The sequence below is a fragment of the Xiphophorus maculatus genome, chromosome 20, assembly GCF_002775205.1.
Source record: "Xiphophorus maculatus strain JP 163 A chromosome 20, X_maculatus-5.0-male, whole genome shotgun sequence".
Lineage (NCBI taxonomy): Eukaryota > Metazoa > Chordata > Actinopteri > Cyprinodontiformes > Poeciliidae > Xiphophorus > Xiphophorus maculatus.
The window spans coordinates 30672819-30691009 of record NC_036462.1 but is presented as its reverse complement, the minus strand read 5'-3'; the positions used below and the strand labels follow the sequence as shown (position 1 = coordinate 30691009).

The window sequence follows — 18191 nt, the reverse complement described above, 5'->3', positions numbered from 1 at the left end:
ACAGCAAGACAGTCACAGAGCTGGCGACAGTGGTGTGACTATTGTTTACTGCAAACGTGCAGACATGACCTGGTGGGCCAGTCTGATGGTCAAACTTCTAGATGGCTGATTTTTAGACCTTTGTTGAGGTAGATAAGATCACCTTAACATGTAAGTATCGGTCAATCACCGATTAACCAAAATTAAGGAAATCAGCACAGATAAATCATCCAGCCGATAAATCGGTGTATCCCTAATAAAAAAGGTGCTTTGAAAGTGGAAGTACCAAAAACAAAAAAAACGACTACATTGATCTTTCAGTCGTATTTATAATCTGAGGAATAAATGGGACATAATGTGTTACAGTGTCCCACAATCTAGTTACACACAAGCAGCTCTCTGAGCGAAACCAATGCCACTGACCTGCGTGTACCTGGTGACGTCTGACTGCAGTATTTGTGCGGTCAGACGATGTTTCTGAAGGTCTCTGCAGCCCTTCTGGTCTCACTGTTTATCGGACAAAACCAACAGAGGCAGACAGATGATGACGACAGTTGGGTTGATATCAGTCTGTCAATCAATCATTGACCTGTCTGTAACTACAAATCCAGTAAAAAAAAGAGAAAAAAACCCAGCAAGGATAAGCTCAGACTGAATATGTTTGGTATCCTCTCTGCTGGATCCTGTCTCTGACCCATGGCCAAGTCCAAGTCCAGTCTAAGGTCTTTCATCCCTAATCAAACTTTAGTCTCTAATGATAAATGGCCAAATCGTATCTGGAGCTGAAAACAGGTATTTACATACGCTGAATAAAAAGGTACAAACACATTTGTCTGAAGTTCACCAAGTTTTCTGGCATTAAGCAGATAGAAATTGTTTGTATAATTCTAACTGACCTAAAACACAAAAAGTTTGGTCTGATTTAACTCTAGACGAGAAAAAACATGCATGGGTCTTTTTATTTAATATATGTAGATATCTGGTTTTAGCTGTAGCCACAATAATTTGTCCTAAGTTTGTAAAGAAATACTTGGTTTTAAAAATATTCTTCTGTAAACATAGTAAAGAACATTTCCTATCATCTTCCCTACTCAAATAAGTGTATACGCGAGAGCTGCTTCAGCCTTATGATTACATATCTTTGTTTCACACAAATCACCAAAAATATTATAGATCTTTTGGAAAAGTGCTTTTCCACACAGTATGCTGGCAGATTTCAGAGAGAGTCTGGATTTCTAATTCACAAATGTTCTAGAAATCTTTTCTGAAGAGCCTGAGTAGATTTGATCCTTTGGCGCTCAGTCACTCCCAGCTATTTTCCTAGAAGTAGGTCTGTCGTAAACATATGCTATTTGAGACCAAGTTAATAGATGACTCTCTCCACTCCATGGAGACACACATACACATAGCCGTGTTTTTGTGACTTGTGGGGACTTTTCATTGACTTCCATTCATTTTCTACAGCCTATCACAAACCACCTCAAGCCAAAAACAGCATTTCCCCTCATGGAGATCAAGGAAATGCCCCTACAGGGCGCAGAGGTCCCCACAACGCCAAATTGTAGACAGAAATAGGGCCCCACAAGGATATAAAAACCTGACTCACACACACCCACACACACCCACCCACCCACCCACCCACACACACACACACACACCCACACACACACACACACACACACACACACACACACGCATACTTGTATTTCCCGAAACGTGAGGACTTGTTTTGGCGAGTGACTAGGTGGTTACACGTGGGGACCCAACTTTCTAAATGAGCTAAAGGCTTGGTTTTAGGTTTGGATTTTTTTTAGGGATATTGGAACATGAAATATAATCTTTAACATAAAAATTAATCAAATTTAGAAAATCAAAAATCTGTCAGGTTTTTGGCTCCATGTGGGGACATGTCCATCACCAACTACCACCAGGTGGCACTGTGTAATTTTTGGGAACACAGTTTGTCAAATATGAGCAATCCTAGTTCTTTTAAGTCAATAAACTGTGTTATATCAGATTTGTTTTTGTTTAATGTTATTTTTAAGTACCTGGTAACATGCTTAATGCCAACCATCAATAATGGACTACATTTTCTGGTTCTATGTGAACCATTTTATTGCATAACTTCCAGTATCTTGTTGCAAAAAATATACATACAATCCAACATGCATGTACTAAAATGAAATGTATTCATTGATATGTATCCATAAACATGAACATACAGTATGCATACATACTTGCATTACAAAACTTGACTGCAGCTGTCTCAAAACTTCAAAACCGGCAGAAACTCCAAACAGAATCGGCGTGGTAATGGCACTAACAAATGATCCGTTTTCTTTCACAGTAACAAAAAGGTCAACGCTTACCTTCTTTTGAAAGTCTCTCGTTTTAATGCATCTATGCGATTTTTCACATAGAATTTAATCCCTTGCCATGTCCTGTCCTTGAGGGCTACTGGTGAGGTTTCAATGCACTTCATACACTGGGCTTTCCCAGGAACCTTTCCAGAGTCAATACAGTCCATGAGTGTTTTCTCCACTGCCTGGATTTCTTCTTGGTTCCACTTCAGTCTCTTCTTTTGTGGTGGGCCTGAAAAATAATTAGGGGCACTTAAGTATTCTTCAATGAAAAAATGTTTCAGTCTGTATGACAGAGCAAGTTATAAAGCTATCATGAAAACATTTCTTTACTACAGCTGTAGTAAAGCATTATTTCATATTTAAGGGTCAGCTGTCAGCTCCAATAGTTGTCACTGTTGAAGCTGACAACTGGTAGTGAGAGAACACATAAATCTCCCCATCCTTTATAGAAGCATCAGCAGGTACAAGAGAGAATTAATTGTACAAAATACTTCACAAGCATAAATAATTAAGGTCAAGGGGATGTTCAAAAAATACGACAAAATTGTTTAAAATATCATCCATTTCAAAAACACTTCACCAAAAGGAAGATTTTGAGTGATTTGATGGTGGCTGGAAACTCGGTGAGCCTACGTTAAGAGAGCATCAACATAAGCGGGGCTCTCTAATGGATAAAACTTAAATCTCCCTTTGTCACAGAGTCCAAACTGGGAAAACTCGCAGGGCCTGATAAGTTCTCCTAGCACTATAGGTTTTGGAAATATTTTATAGGTGCAGTTAAACAGAAAGATTAAAATAATCACCCAAACTACCTTTGATCAGTCTAGTTAGTTTGCTGTTTGAAGACAGTTCAAGGTGGCAATAAGAGAGAAGGGGGAGAAGAAGTAAAACCAAACTTTTGCTTGAGGGTATGCAGTCAAATGAAAATTGAGCTATTCTAAAGTTTTATATGTAGAGATATCATGTGATCCTCATGAGATTATAAAATGAGGAAGCCTAATTTTGACACCACACAGACAGTGCTGTGAAATGTTCATTATTTACCCATTTGTTTAGTTCAATAAAAAAAATTAAGGAAATATTGGAAATAGGTTTACACCTGATAATGTGAAATATTCAATGAACACTAAATGTGTAAAAAATAACTAAAGGTTTACATGTTCTCAAGCCTGGCTTGCAGGAGGAACAGGAGTTGAGACATTAGACCCGGTGGTTATAATTTCTTTATAATAAAAATTTGCAGTCAGATAAATTCTTCAGTTTGAAAGATGTGTCTGGCAACATTTTTAAAGCTTCTGCTCATTGATAATCTCCAAGGAGGAAGAGAAACTACCGTTAGTCGTGTTGGAGTTGCCAGAGACTTCCATGTCTGCCAGTACCTCGTCATCTGACCTCTCTGTTAAACCAAAGAAATCTCAAAATATTGGACAAAATTATCAGTTACAGAGTACATTGAAAATTTGTATAAATGACAGAACCCAAAAATGACATACATGAAAAAGAGTAATGATAGAGGACAGTGGCCTCTAAAGGTTCAATATTTATCAGAAATCTACAATCTCATTTTCTTCACGCTTATAAATATTCTTACCTTTTGCTGAGGGCAGATCATTGCTTTGTCCAACTTCAGTGGTGCATCTCCTGGTCACCCCAAATTGACCTAAACAAAGGTATATTAAGTAAAAGCGTATTCAACAGTGTAAGCAGTCAGTATGTTTACTTTATACAAGCATTTCAAATAATTAGCTTAACAGTTTAACTTTGTACTAATTTCTTAACAGCACTAAATCAAAAGCTGCTGGTATTGTAATTATCTAATTTTTACCGTCAACATTTAGTTTGGCCCTGTTAGCAACACTTTTTAAAACATTTCTCCTTTTATGGATGAAACTATCAGACTCATTTCCATGACCTCTATCTATCCATCAAATGTAAAAAAAAAAAAAAAAAAGATCTTGTAATGGAAACGGCACTTATTTGAAAAAACTTCTTAATGTCGAGTAAACCATTTTTATAATTCCAAGAGGTGTTTTTTCAGGGGATTCGATAATCCCCAAATTCACTAAAGTGTCATGGAAGCACTTTTTCACATGTCCACATCCCTGGCAGTGATGGATGTGATATAGTCAGTCAACTTAATGTCATAAAATCTGGTTTCCAACTTCCAGGTGAGAAACAAGATGGCAACAGCTTAACCTTGTGGTTTTCTGACAATTATTCTAAAAATCTATTTTATGTAATCGAAATATATTATATATAATAGACTAGAGAGTAAGTTAAAATGCCTAAGCACAAATCTAAAAGTGCACTGCTGTCTTGACAACAGATTGTACAAAAGGCAGAAATCAATGTATTTGTGATTCCTCACCATTTTCTACTTTTTTGTTGCCATCCACATCTGGTGATCTGGAAGATGAAGTATCAGCATCCCTCTCAGCTGAGTCAACCTCTTCTTCAGTGTCTGATCCACTGTCCACAGACATTTTCTCTGAAAAATGAAGTAACAAATATCCATCATATTAAACTATGAAGCATTGCATATGCTGTCAGCACAGTCTTAGCGCTTTTCCTTGTTCTATGGCCATTCAAGTGAGCAATTTACAATGGGAAATTATGATTGAATTTCCCAAAGATTAAAACAAGCAAACAAAAAAACTACAAGAATTAGAATATGTAATATAAAAAATGCCTGCTGAGCTACTTCTTCCTACTGTTGTCAATGTCTGACACTCAAACTTTTATAGATGTCATCTTTTTTTTTATTTACAAAGTCAAAATCAAAATAAATAAAACGTGCCATGCCAGGGGGTCAAATTAAATCTTCACAAAAAAATATACCAATTTACCTTGTGGATCAATGCTGATTTCATCCAGATTTCTTCCTTTGAAGTGGGAGAGCTGTCCTCTTTCTAGTGCCAGCAACACTTTACTGATTTTTGCCAACTGTAATGTCCCTTCAGGCAATCTATAATACTGACGATGAACTCTAATGTCATGGCCAAGGAAGTCAGCTAGGTCGTCCATTTCATTGTCCTTTAGGTTAAGTACCTTTGACATGGTGGCCATGTGCTTCCTCAGTTTGGTTGAGGACAATGCTCCAGGGTGTTTTGCTCCACAGTTTTGAGCCATCTCACGAATAATATCCGATCCTCTGAAGTGATTGAGAGTCTGTGGTCTCCCGAACATGTATGGATTCTCATCCAACACGTCACAATTGCGGCGATTTTGGACAAGCAACTCCATTGATGATGCCATATTAGGAGTTAGGAGAATGGGAACCTTTCGGCCACGTTTGCCTTTTATCTCAATTCGCTGGAAGTGTTTACACAGCTTCTTTTCAAGTTCTGACAAAGCAAGCTCCACATCTGGATGGGTGACAGAGGTATCTCTCAAGGTGAAAGCGTTCAGTGGCATCTTGGATACTTCTCCCTCTCTTCTCCGGTTGAATATTATCACCTCACAAAGCGTGATCTTGGCAAGTTCAGCCCAGTTCTTCTTTACAGCTTCTTCCTTCAGGTTCCTCTGGCACTCCATCCTTTTTGTGTCAAGATACTGGTGCATTTTCCTAACGTCTTCAGCAAAGGGAATAAGCTGAGGAGCATTCCACTTAGCCTCATTCAAAGTCCTAAGAGCATGGGAAGAGACACACTCGCTCCATCTGGTCTCACAGATTTGTTTGAAAATTCGCACATTGTGAATGGTATTCTCATCGCCTGAGATCATAGCCTCACATTCAAGAACATTTGCCACTTTCTTGAGGTTGTGACCCAACTTGAGTGCTAAAGATGGCGTTTTGAAGACGTTTGTTCTTTCATCCAAGCCAGCCACTTTCTTAACTGCATCTATAACATGAGGGAAGTTAGCTGGCACAAAGAAGTCTGGGAGCGTCTCCAACTTGCCATCTTTCTTCCCTTGCAGAACAACTCGTGCGGTTTCGCGCATCTTCTGTCGGATGTATTCGTGTCTTGTAACATCTTGACCATGTTTGTTGAACAAATGTTCTCCAAATTTCAAGATGCACTTCTCACTTTGGACAACTTTTGCTACATCATCATGGTGCATGTCACGTATTAGTTTCCAAAACTGTGCATTGACGCTGTCTGGTACTGGCTCTGCATATTTGCAAATGGCTTGGACTCGAGATGTTCCTGGCTTCAGTCCTTTGACTTTTTGACTGAGATAACACCTCTGCATATGCCTCCACAAGGATTTCCGCTTGAGGTAACCCTCGCAGTTGATGCAATGCAAGTAATCACCAGCTTTTGCAGATTTAGTGCATTGTTGGCGGGGAATGAGCATTCCTTTTCCCTCTTTAATGACTTTATTATTATGGGCACGGTTTCCTTTGTTTCTTATCAAGGACAACTGCAGCAGTCGTTCTCTAGAACCTTTGGGGCATTTCAGTGCACTTTCCACTTCTGGTATATCACTGTGTTTTGCTTCTAGATGACGTGCCATTTTGCTGTAAGGTTTGCTACAAAATGCACAAAAGTACCTTTTATTGTAAGCCCTACTGCCATCTCCCTTCTTCTTCAAGGTCATGACTGTCACATCAAGTGAAGAAGATTCTCCAGGATCTTTTGCATCAGTTGAAGAAGATTCTCCAGGATCTTTTGCATCAGTTGAAGAAGATTCTCCAGGATCTTTTGCAGTCAAGGAACTAGAAGTGGTCACACGCATTCTCTTGAGTGGTTGGACTTCCAGAGAAGAAGTATTTTTCTGGGCTCTTTTCTTCCTCTTCTTGAGCTGTTTAATGTCTACTGAACTGTCACTGTCGTTTAGACTGCCACTCTCAGATTCCTCAGAATCGGGAACATACTCTTCCTCAGTGATGTCAGAACTTGATAGAGATGCTTCTGAGTAGCAAAGCATTTGTTTGTTTAGCTAAAATTATTTTTTTTAAAAAGAGAGAAATTACTTTCAGATTATTTCTCAAACATATAAACAAATCAGAAGAAGTGAAATATCTACAACTAGTTTTAAAAAGTTCATTAAAAAAGAAATACTCCCAATACTAGTATGATTTCTTTTACATTTTTTTGGTGCTTGTTAGCTCAAATGTTTTTCCAACATTTTTAAGCATCCTCAAAAAGTGACAGATTTACCAGCACATGGCGACTAACTGAGTTCTTGGATAGTTTGGTTTTAAATACTACGAAAAAATAGAATTTCTAACCTAAGTGAGTCTTAACATTAGGTTGGACTATGATATTTATAAATAAACTTACAATCACACTGTCAGTTCTTGTAAGCTCAGGCACGCTCATGTCCCCTTCAGTTGGTGTTGGACCAAGGATGATGGTATCGTCGCTCTCATCGGATGACTGTTTTGACTCCAAAAAATTATAAGTTTAACAATTAAAATGTGTCCATGCCTAAATGAACTGTTACAATTTAATACAGAGCTACAGTTAACTTCTACTGAATCAAGGTATTTAGAAATCCCAAAGATGTCACATACTAACAGCCCCAAAAGTGCACAGGCTCCTTCAGATTACACTGGAGATTCTGCATTTCATGGTGTATAATATGACAGCGCAGTACTTAATAGAGTGGGTGAGAGGATAAATAAAGCAAATGCCTTGCTTACAGATTTAATACAAACCATGAAGTGATCCACCCAGATTTGTTACAAATATACCTAAAGCTAATATTCTGCTGTGTTCAAATGTGACAGTTAAAAATCAGACACCATGGCCAATTACTTTTGGATTTTGGTATCCATTACCACCTAATCTAACCTACTAAATTTAGATTAGATGACACTGAAACTATGCACATTTATTTTATACTTCAACTTGACAGGCCATTGGAATTTCATAGACTGGAAGATAATAAATGCTTCAGAGTATTTTGGGTTTAGTCCTGATTAGTCCATGTCTGGGTCTCTGGGAAGCATCTAGTGACAACTTGTATTGTAATAGACACTAAATAAATTTGAATTGACTGACAAGGTGAGTCCCCCTCAAAGAAAGCTCCTGTGCACAGTTTAAAGTTTCAGGTTACATGATTTTGCAAAGCAGCCAAATACCACCAAATGTATTTCTTCTCTGATAAGCAGCGTCTGCATCGTGATGTTGGACACTAGAAATCTTGTAATAACTGACAGTATTTTTGTTTCACAAAACTTTTAAAAATTGAAAGACGTTTTTATCCAGCATTAAAGATAGCTATGAATTTGTGTTGATTACATAATTATAGTAAGTATTAAGAAATTTGCAAGAAGATTTTCTTGATATTTGTACAATAATACTGTCAAAACAGCTCAAGCCACCCATACAATGGTACATTTACTAACAGTTCTCATCTCTGGGTACATCAAGAAAAAGGTGAAGCAAAACTAACCATTAAGCCCTTCTGATGGAGAAAAGACGTGTTCTCCCTCACTTCATTTGTTGCCTTTATGCAACAAAGCAAAGGCAACTTTGTGACGAGCTTCTTGTGATGAGCCTCACATTTATTGTGATGGGCTTTAAGTTTCTGCAGGCGACGAGCTTGACGTGTTTGATCCTATAAAACACAGAAAACAAGCATTGTAAATGTCCACATCTGTGAAATTAAACAAATTGGAGACACAGGCCCCAGATCGAACTGGCACCTGACCACATTGAGAATGATGCATCCAGGTGAAACTTTAAGTCAAGAATCAGCAACTCCCAGGGTTTAGGGGTTGCTACAGCACACTTCATTCAAATCAAATCATTCTCCAATAGCTTGTTATAAAACATTTGTTAATGATCCATTAATTTGAGTCAAGTGTGGTGGAACAGGAAAACATCTGTGCAGGACATCAGCCTTTATAATCAGTTAAAATAAGTAGAAGTGAATCACTGGGGTATTAAAAAATTTTCACAATATTTTGAAAATCTGAGAATTCTTAACAGGCCTGATTTCAGTCATCATCTATGATCCAGACATGTTAAACACAAGGTGCCAACTTGGATGGAGACATATTGTCAAGATACAGCATTCCTCCCAAACTCAATACGACAAGCTTATATCAAAATGATCTTCTTCAAGCATTTCTCTGCATAACAACATTTTTGCCACTTCTCTACAGCAAAAATAACTTTCCCCACTGTAGGATTTGTAAATACTAATGCACATGTTCATTGGTGAAGACAACTGGGCAGCAACTTTTCCAGACTTTAATTTAGAACAATATTTAAATTAGCTATGCAGTATGAAGAGTACATGTGAGCTAGAATGAAACTGAAATACTGTCACATCCTTTGAACTTATTCATAGGCACACTTACCATTTGCCTCTGCTCTGGATCAAGCCCAAATGTCTCATCTGTAGCTGAAATTTAAAAAGAAAAAAAGTTAATATCACCTTAAAACAATTCAGAGGCTCTGCATCTCCTATATTTGGTCTTCTCAAAATATTTCTGGGTCTTATCACTAGGTTACAAATGTTAAATTTGGGATTAGAAATAAATATCCGACCTGCAGTATTCAATAATTTCAGCAATTCTTTAAAATTTCTAACTTTTTCAATTTAATACTCAAGATTGGAACAACTAGACTAAGGGTTATTAAATAAAATTATCAAAGTTATAGCAAGTCAACAATGGTCGAATGCAAAAAGGAAAGCAGTTGACCTGGGTTCTACCAAAGCTTCCCCCCTAACACAAATCTCTATTTCCTTGGACATTTAGAAACAACTGGCATTTGAAGTAAAATCACCGACAGATGTGCTGAGCCTTTTCTTTGTTTAAGAAAAACCTGACTTGGTAGTCTTAAATCAAACATTAACTGATATTGTGGTAGCTTCTTCTAGGCAACTAAAATCATGTTAAAAAAATTATAATTTTAATAGACTTCTTGTCACACCTCCCTTCTCTCACCTGAGCAGTTATAACTCGCATTATATTGATTTAATGGAAACACTAATGCAAAACAACTTAAATGTGGGAAAAACATTGTGGGCTAATGCATCTTTCCCTGAGATAATTCACCTTTTAAACTGGAACAGCTGGGTGTAGACTCTACTCCACCGTCACTCCTATCACTGGATCTACTTCTCTGGTTGGCATTTTCCAGGAAAAAAAAAAGCATTCAATGATTATAAGTCAGTGTCAAAGGCCTGAAATTAATTTTGCCAAAACAGATCCCCCCCCCCACCTAAAGTTATGATGCTGAAGTTAGTTTCCAATTCAAACCTCCTGATTCATCCTAATATACCCTCCCCCACTCCTACACCCCCCCCCCCAAACCCCATAAATCCCAATCTTTATTATTTTAAAAAGGATGTAGTCTGGTGTAATGTGGCCTGAAGGCTCCCTTCCCAGCAGAATCAACCTTTATGCACAAGGCATCCATTTACTTCTGCCTCATGTTTTAGCTCCTCATGTCTATCGTCTCTCAATTCAGAGCACATGTAAAAAGTTATTACTCTTAAGTTATTACTCTTTTCAATCACACAAGCAGGGCCACTGAAAATATTGCATATTTCATGATTTCTGCTCTATTAAGTTTGCATGTTTCAAACTTAGCTTTTTTTATTTTGCATTTGAGTCATTTTTGTGAGCAGTCATATTTTAATAACTTATCCTTTTTTTGGTTAATTGTCACTTTTATTTCTATTTATTTGCTGTAAGACTGGACCTCAATAAATTGAAAATAAAACATGCATGCTTCTCATTAGCTGTAGCTAGGCTAATGTCAGCTAGCCATCCTAGTGAAACACAATTGAAACAGTTTTTACAGGTCAACACGTTTAAACAACATTTAAAAGTATATCTGACTGAGTGATATAATAGATAATAACCGGGAGTCCATTAAAATAACAATAATCTTACCATTTTCTTTAGCTAGCTTGCTCCTCATTCCTCGGATGTTAGCATGAAGGTCTGAATCTCGTCCTTCGGTGCAGGTGTGCAGCAGTCAAAAAAGGAGCGCTTGATTTAGACTCCGGCACAGGCCGGAGTTCCTGCTTGGTTGCAAAAAGCAGCTAGCTGAGGCTTACGGCCCAGCCCTGTGTTAATAACTAATGACACCTTAACTTTGGCGTCACAACTCTACCGCGCATCAATTAAGTTATAAAACTAGGAAATTAATTACTTAACTTGTATTATCTCCCAAAGTAATGCGTCAGGAGAAAAAATTATTCTTTGTAATGGACATTTTGTAGGTTCCACACCAGTCAAATCTGCAAAGTTTGAGAGCAAGCTATGGAGGAATGTTGAGGGGGGATGGGCATGGGTGAGGTGGGGACGCAAAATCTCAGGATGTGTGTGAGATGGCAGCCATTACAGAGAGACTGGCGAGGGGCTATAGCAAATCAGAAAATTAGGATGTGGAAAAATAAATACATAAATTAGGAAGGTTTGCAGAAAGAGACTGAAGAATTGTAAGCCAGTCAACCAACCTCCTTGAGTAGCATACTGATTCTTGATTCCTCTTGTCCCACCATTCTTTATCTTCAACCAAACATTTTGCATTAAAAGTTCAAACATGCTGCACTTTATAGTACAGTATGTTTCCCTCCAATCCATGGAGGGAATGTTGAGGAGTTATGGGCATGGGTGAGGTGGGAACTTAAAATCTCAGGATGTGTGTGAGACGGCAGCCATTACTGAGAAAGTGGGTGGAGGGGCTACAGCAGATCCGGAAATTTTATGTGGATTAATAAATATATAAATTACAATAATTTGCATACTGATTCCTCTTATCCCACCATTCTTTATCTTCAACCAAACATTTTGCATTAAAAGTTAAAACATGCTACACTTTATAGTTCAGCATGTTTCCCTCCAAGCCATGGAGGGAATGTTGAGGGGGGATGGGCATGGGTGAGGTGGGGACATCAAATCTCAGGATGTGTGTGAGATGGCCTCCACCCAGTTTCTCCATTGTGGAGAAACTGGGTGGAGGGCTGTTGTAGATAAGGAAAACTATATGTGGATAAATAAATACATAAATGTGAGCCAGTCAACCTGCTTGAGTAGCATGCTGATTCTTGATTCCTCTTCTTCAACCATTCTTTGTCTTCAACCAAGCACTTTGAATTAAAAGTTCAAAAATGCTACAGTTTATTGTTTTAACAACTCTAACTTAAACAGAGTCAGTCAAACAAATCCAATCCTTCTTTCAGTTATCTTCTTGTCAGGCCTGGAGAGACCAAAGGGTACAATGTCACCAATGGCCTACTTAAGAGCTTGTGGAGCAAACCATTGGAAAAAGATGAGGGGAGTTAAGAAAGACATAATACCAATTTGTACAATCATATTGAGCATATATGTTATTGAAATATTTACAAGAGGCTGTTAATTGATATAAATATGAAGTGCTTTATAGAGTGTTGGTCAAATCTCAATTAGCTTTTACAGATAATTTCTTCTTTCAAGAAGAATATATAAGGAACTACGAGATCTTACTTGGGTTAGCCCATCTTTGATGTGTTGGTTGAAGGCCATTGACAATGTTTGACCTCAGGAATCTACTTCAAGTGTCATGCCTGGCTCCCAAATACATTTTTGGGAACCAGGCATGAGACATTTTCAGCCTAACTGACAGTGCCTACTAAACAGTAACAGTCTATCTATCATCTTTGAAATTTGATTTTTATTCATATGAAATTTTGTATGGGTAAGCCACTTAAAATGGACAACACTGCATAACCTTTAAACAAAACGAAGAGCAAATAAAGGATTTTGTTTAGCAGAAAACTTTTGCACTTAATATTGTAACACAGAACTCTTCAGGAAATCATTCCTACGAAGCAGGCCTAAACATGACCTGTTTGACTTGACTAATGAACATGGGGTGAAATACTACATTGTAGTTTCTCTTTAGGGATTTTAAAATTAGTTTTAATTTAATTTCTGGTTTAGCTACTGTTTCAGTCTTTACGAAGGGACTTTTCTACGTCAAAGACATGAATATTTAGTTCTGAGTAATGTCTGCTTGTTTGTTGTCTGTTCATGATTGTTGATTGAAAAATGCTTGGGGACAGATTTTTAAAAAAAAGATTTCTAGGGAGTGCTGTTGAGGAACACCCGCTGTTCAACCTCGCCCAGCCTAATTAGAATATTTTCCACAGAGTCTTTAAGCTCTTTAGTTCTTTCTTTAATTGAGACAACATCTGCTGCAACAATTTGTAGTGTTGCGCTCATGTTCCATATTTCTTCCATGAAGTTGGGGTCGGTATGTTTCTCTTCAGTGCAGCTTAAGTCTGTCAACAGGTTAGCAGAAGTGCGGTCAGGCGTGGGGCTGGTCCTCGCTGCTAGCTTGCTTCTCGTTACTGCACCTTTGAAATAGTTAGCTTTGTTGTTGCTTGACATTTCGTCGGTAAATTATTAATATCTGGCTTCTTAGAAATACTTTAGGTTTTAGCATGTCAGATGTATTTATATCCGGGTAAATTGAGAGGTGTATATTCCAGATAAATGTGAAAGAAAATTGTCGATTTCCGGAGCTTTCTTAGCTGCTGCCATCTTCCTCGGCAGTCTCCAAAGTTTGAGTTTTCGAATATTCTTAGGCCTCCAAATTGGTGCTTATTTACTGAGGAGAATCATAATAAGCCTTTGAGTTTCAATAGGTTTTCACAGCGCTTAGCTAAGTGCAATAAATTAAATAAAAAAGTAAATATTGGTAAACTTCACTTTAAATTAAACTAAAATAAATTACATAAAAAAATACTCTATAATCCCACACTGTAAGAAATTAAGTTTAAAAAGTTAGATTTTTAAAGTTAAAGTTTAATTTGGCCATTAAATTGTAAAACTCCTTCTGACCAATAGGGGGGGCTAGAGAGTGAGCAGTAAGTGAAGCACACTTCCAGAACACCTAGCCTAAAGGGGACTGCAATACTCTGTGTGACCACTATGAGCGCATGCCTTAAACACTCACACAAATTTTGTCTTGAAATGAAGTTCATGGGGACTTCCTGGAAAACTTCACGAGGCATGTTTATACACCATTTTACGCTACAAAATGGGGTTGTGCCGGTGGGGACCTCAAATTTGGTCCCCACGGGTAAATAGGTCCCCACGTGTAGGTATAGAATCAGGCCAATGTCCCCACGCAGGGGGAAAAACAAGAACACACACACACACACACACACACACACACACACACACACACACACACACACACACACACACACACACACACACACACACACACACACTTGTATTTCTATCATTCTGAGGACTTTCCCTATTCATTTAATAACTGCATTTATGCCTAATTCAGATATTTTCCTAAACCTAACTATTACAGTACACTCACAACATTATCTGTAAACCTAGTAGGACTGAGAAAACTGAGGACCAGGAAAATGTCCTCACTGACAAATGACCTTGCTTTGTGGGTGACAGTAGTGACTGTGGTTCCCTATAGGCAGCATATACAAGTACATGCACACACACATCGCTGTACTTTAATCCAACTGAGAACTTTGACTTCCATCAATTTTAGTATTTATAATTTCTGCCTGACCGAAACAATTACTAGTATATTCCTAATCCTAACCTTCACCAGATTGAAATGAAGGATCTTAATCTTGTTGAGTATATTGCTTCATTTATTCTGTGGTTGCACTGTTGGGTGAGAGCTGGCACCTTTAATGGAGTCAGAGAGCAGAGGAAGTGAAGTGTGATGGGAGCACAGATCTGATTCCTGATTACAGATACTGGGTATGGACTAGCATTGACCAAGCACTCTGCAGTGTTTTCTAACGCTGTGAGGTTATGCCGGTTGCCATGGTTTCCTGTGTGGCAAACCGAATGGACGATCCTTTCCTTCAACATGAGTTGTCCATGAGCAGAGTTGGACAGTCACTAGTTACATTTACTTGAGTAACCTTTTTGAAAAAATGTAGTTTTAGGAGTATTTTTACTACTACACTTTTTACTTTTTCCTGAGTAATTTTATTATGAAATATCGCAAATTTTTTTTATTTTCTACCCACCCAATGAAGAACAAACACGTTTTAACCAAAAATTCACCAGACACAGAAACACACCTACAGTTTTTATTAGTTTTGTATGTTTTTTATTGAAAGAAACTTATTTGGAAAAATGTTCTTTTGTCTGATTTTGTTATTTTGTTCTGTTACTTTAAAAAAAAAAGGTAATTTTTGTCTTTAAAATACCAAAATGTCCACTAAATTTATATTTTGCTTGATCTGATTATGAAATTTTAAAATACCAAATGATTGATAATTTGATCAGTTACTCAGTTCTTCAGTAGACTTTTTTGTCAAATACTTTTTTACTCTCACTTAAGTAAGAGTAAAACTAGATGTGTGATTTTGAAACTTTTCTGTACAAAGATGAATATTTCTGTGAAAAAATGGTTTTTAACCTTTAATGTAAAAAGGGTAAGAACTAGAGTTCTAGTTGCTGGAACTTTGTTCTACAGAGTCTCAGAGTCCCTAAATATAGTGACTGGAGTGGAATATATTTGAAGGAAGCCTTTTTGCAGCAGTAGTAAGAGGTTTTCGATTTCATTTCATCTTATCTTTCAGGTCTTCTATATGTTTGTAAAATCTTGTTGCTTTTCTTTTCATCTGTGCTCAGAACTACGACTCTTAAACAAAATGTTGAAACCGGCTTCAACATTCCCAGGTCCGGTTGATTTTGGCACAGGCCTTGTTCTGGCAGGGTCAGTGTTTGAAGGATGAACGGAGACAATGACTAGGAGTGGGCAGGAGGTGGACAATGGTCCTTTATTCTGGCTGCAGTTCTTTTGCCCCTGCTTTCCTGAGAGGCAGCGATGCAGGCCAGTGTGGAAAGCTAGGGCACCGCTCTGTTCCCCCAGCAGCAGAACGTGCCTTAATGAGGTCTGCTGGGAGCTGTAGTACATATATTATTATTGTGATGGTCAGTCAGGCTGCATGAGTTCTGCTGTGTCAGGAAAGGTCAACTCCTCTGTAATCCGAAGAGGATTTGACCTTTGCTCTGCAGATGGAAGTTCAGCAGAATTGTGTGGAATTACATTTACTGAATGTGAAAATACTCTTCAGGGAACTTCAGTACGTAACTTCTATAAAAATATGTTTTTTTTACGTTTTTGTTAAGACTGTATGTCATGACAGAATAAAACACAAAAATTGAGCTTGTGCCTTTTCACATTATTACAATGTTATTTAATTTCCCATAGGGATCAAATGAAGTAATTTATTCATTTGAATCAGCAGAAACCACAAATCAGAGCCAGGGGGAGGGCCTATGCGCTGTCAATCACGCTCATGTATGAACTAGTTTTTAGCTTTATTCTTCATCACAACTTGTCAAAATGTGGATGATAATTTATGCAAGCAGCAATGCTGCACATAGTCCATCTATGATCAGATGACTGAGTTACAGTCGTGCTCTTGGAGGTAGAGCCGAACAACTGATATGGCTGTGTACTAATCTCCCAAAATAAGCCCTCATACAAGGATCATATTCACAGTTACAATTTGAAAACTATCCAATCAGGTCCTCACAGCATAAGGAAAGCAGACTTGATGAAGCACTGCACAAGTACAAGCCATTTACCATTTTACCTTGATGCTTCAGTCTATATATCTATAACTCACAGAGTGATTTAGTAAGCGCTACAAGCCAGTCTGCAGCTAGAAATACTTTTTTCACAGGATTTCAAAGGTCCTTTTCGCTCCCAGTGCTCTGAATGTCCCACGCCATTTACTCCAGGTCACGCTTGGTTTGCTCAAAACAGAGTCGCAACTGGAAAACAGACTCCAACACACATACACTAGGCCATACTTACACAAAGGCCACAAGGATATTTCTTTGGGTTAGGGACTTTGGAGAACAACAATGACAGCCGTCATCCACAAATGGAGAAAACACTGAACAGAAGTGAATCTTCCTTGAAGTTGTTGGTCTACCATTGTAAATTCACCCAGGAAGTCACAGAACAACCCACAACATATAAAGCTCTACAGGCCTCATCTGCCTTACTTCATAATTAAACAATACAAAATGGAAAGTGGGGAAAAATATTCTGCTGCCCTCCGATTACAGGACAAACTCCTCCTACCACCATCGCCAGTGACACCAACATCGCATCATGCACTTCATTTACATTTACAAGAAAGTGAAAAAATTGGAACATCTTCTAAATTTAGAATTGTGACTTTAAAAGTCGTGTCTTCATCACCAAACCCTGATACCATATTCAATATGACAGATGTTCACATAAACGGTAGTTATGGCTGCTAGATAACAAACTGTTGAGACACACTTTTCACAGTTCAAATCAGCATAGAGCATAATGTAGAATTGGAGACGCAGTAAAAAGAAATGTATAAATCCTTTGAATGTAACTTTAACTCTCAGTTTGACTTCTTACTCCAGAGTTCTGTTGCCATCTCACATTACTTTCAAGTCTTTCGTCACTCTGGTTGGTATTCATCATTCACGAGCCTTCAAATAGCTCTGCATCTCATCCGAAACATAAAAATAGATGCTGTTGAGGTGTATGATGATCACGCTGAAAAGTGTGTGTCGGAGTCATGTGTCCCCATTGCATAATGTACGCAATGACATCAGGACGTCAAGTCACTTTAACGCGCAGGTAGGAATTTCTGGATTTTCTTTTAAGAGGCTGGGGTACACTTTTAAATGTCAACCTGTTCTTTGTTAATGTTACACCAAAGTAATCACGAGGTGAACTAAAAAAGCTTCTGAATGCAAAAACTCTCGAGTGCTTTGGTGTGGTGCTTGTTGAAGCTTGCGAGGCTACACCGCCGCATGGAATGAGGGACCTCTGCCAAAAAAAAGCTGAGGGTGTGATAAAAGGGGCGCCGGTTATGTAACACAGAGTAGTGTGTTAGGTGGGAGCGGGGGTTGCCATTGGATAGGGATCATGTGGGGAACAAGAAGGAGTTTGT

The 18191-nt window shown here is 38.1% G+C and overlaps 1 protein-coding gene across 1 annotated transcript; it reads right to left on the bottom strand.

Annotated features, from left to right (window-relative positions):
* Nucleotides 1–1684: 1684 nt before the first annotated feature.
* Nucleotides 1685–13944, bottom strand: LOC111605786. Its single transcript, XM_023324481.1, has 10 exons — nt 11146–13944; nt 10303–10369; nt 9601–9644; nt 8688–8852; nt 7571–7675; nt 5189–7226; nt 4711–4830; nt 3934–4002; nt 3676–3756; nt 1685–2571 (listed from the first exon to the last, which is right to left on the bottom strand). Exons 1-10 carry the CDS (start codon nt 11146–11148, stop codon nt 2345–2347), a joined length of 2919 nt encoding a protein of 972 aa, XP_023180249.1. The 5' UTR covers nt 11149–13944; the 3' UTR covers nt 1685–2344.
* Between the last annotated feature and the right edge of the window lie 4247 nt (nt 13945–18191).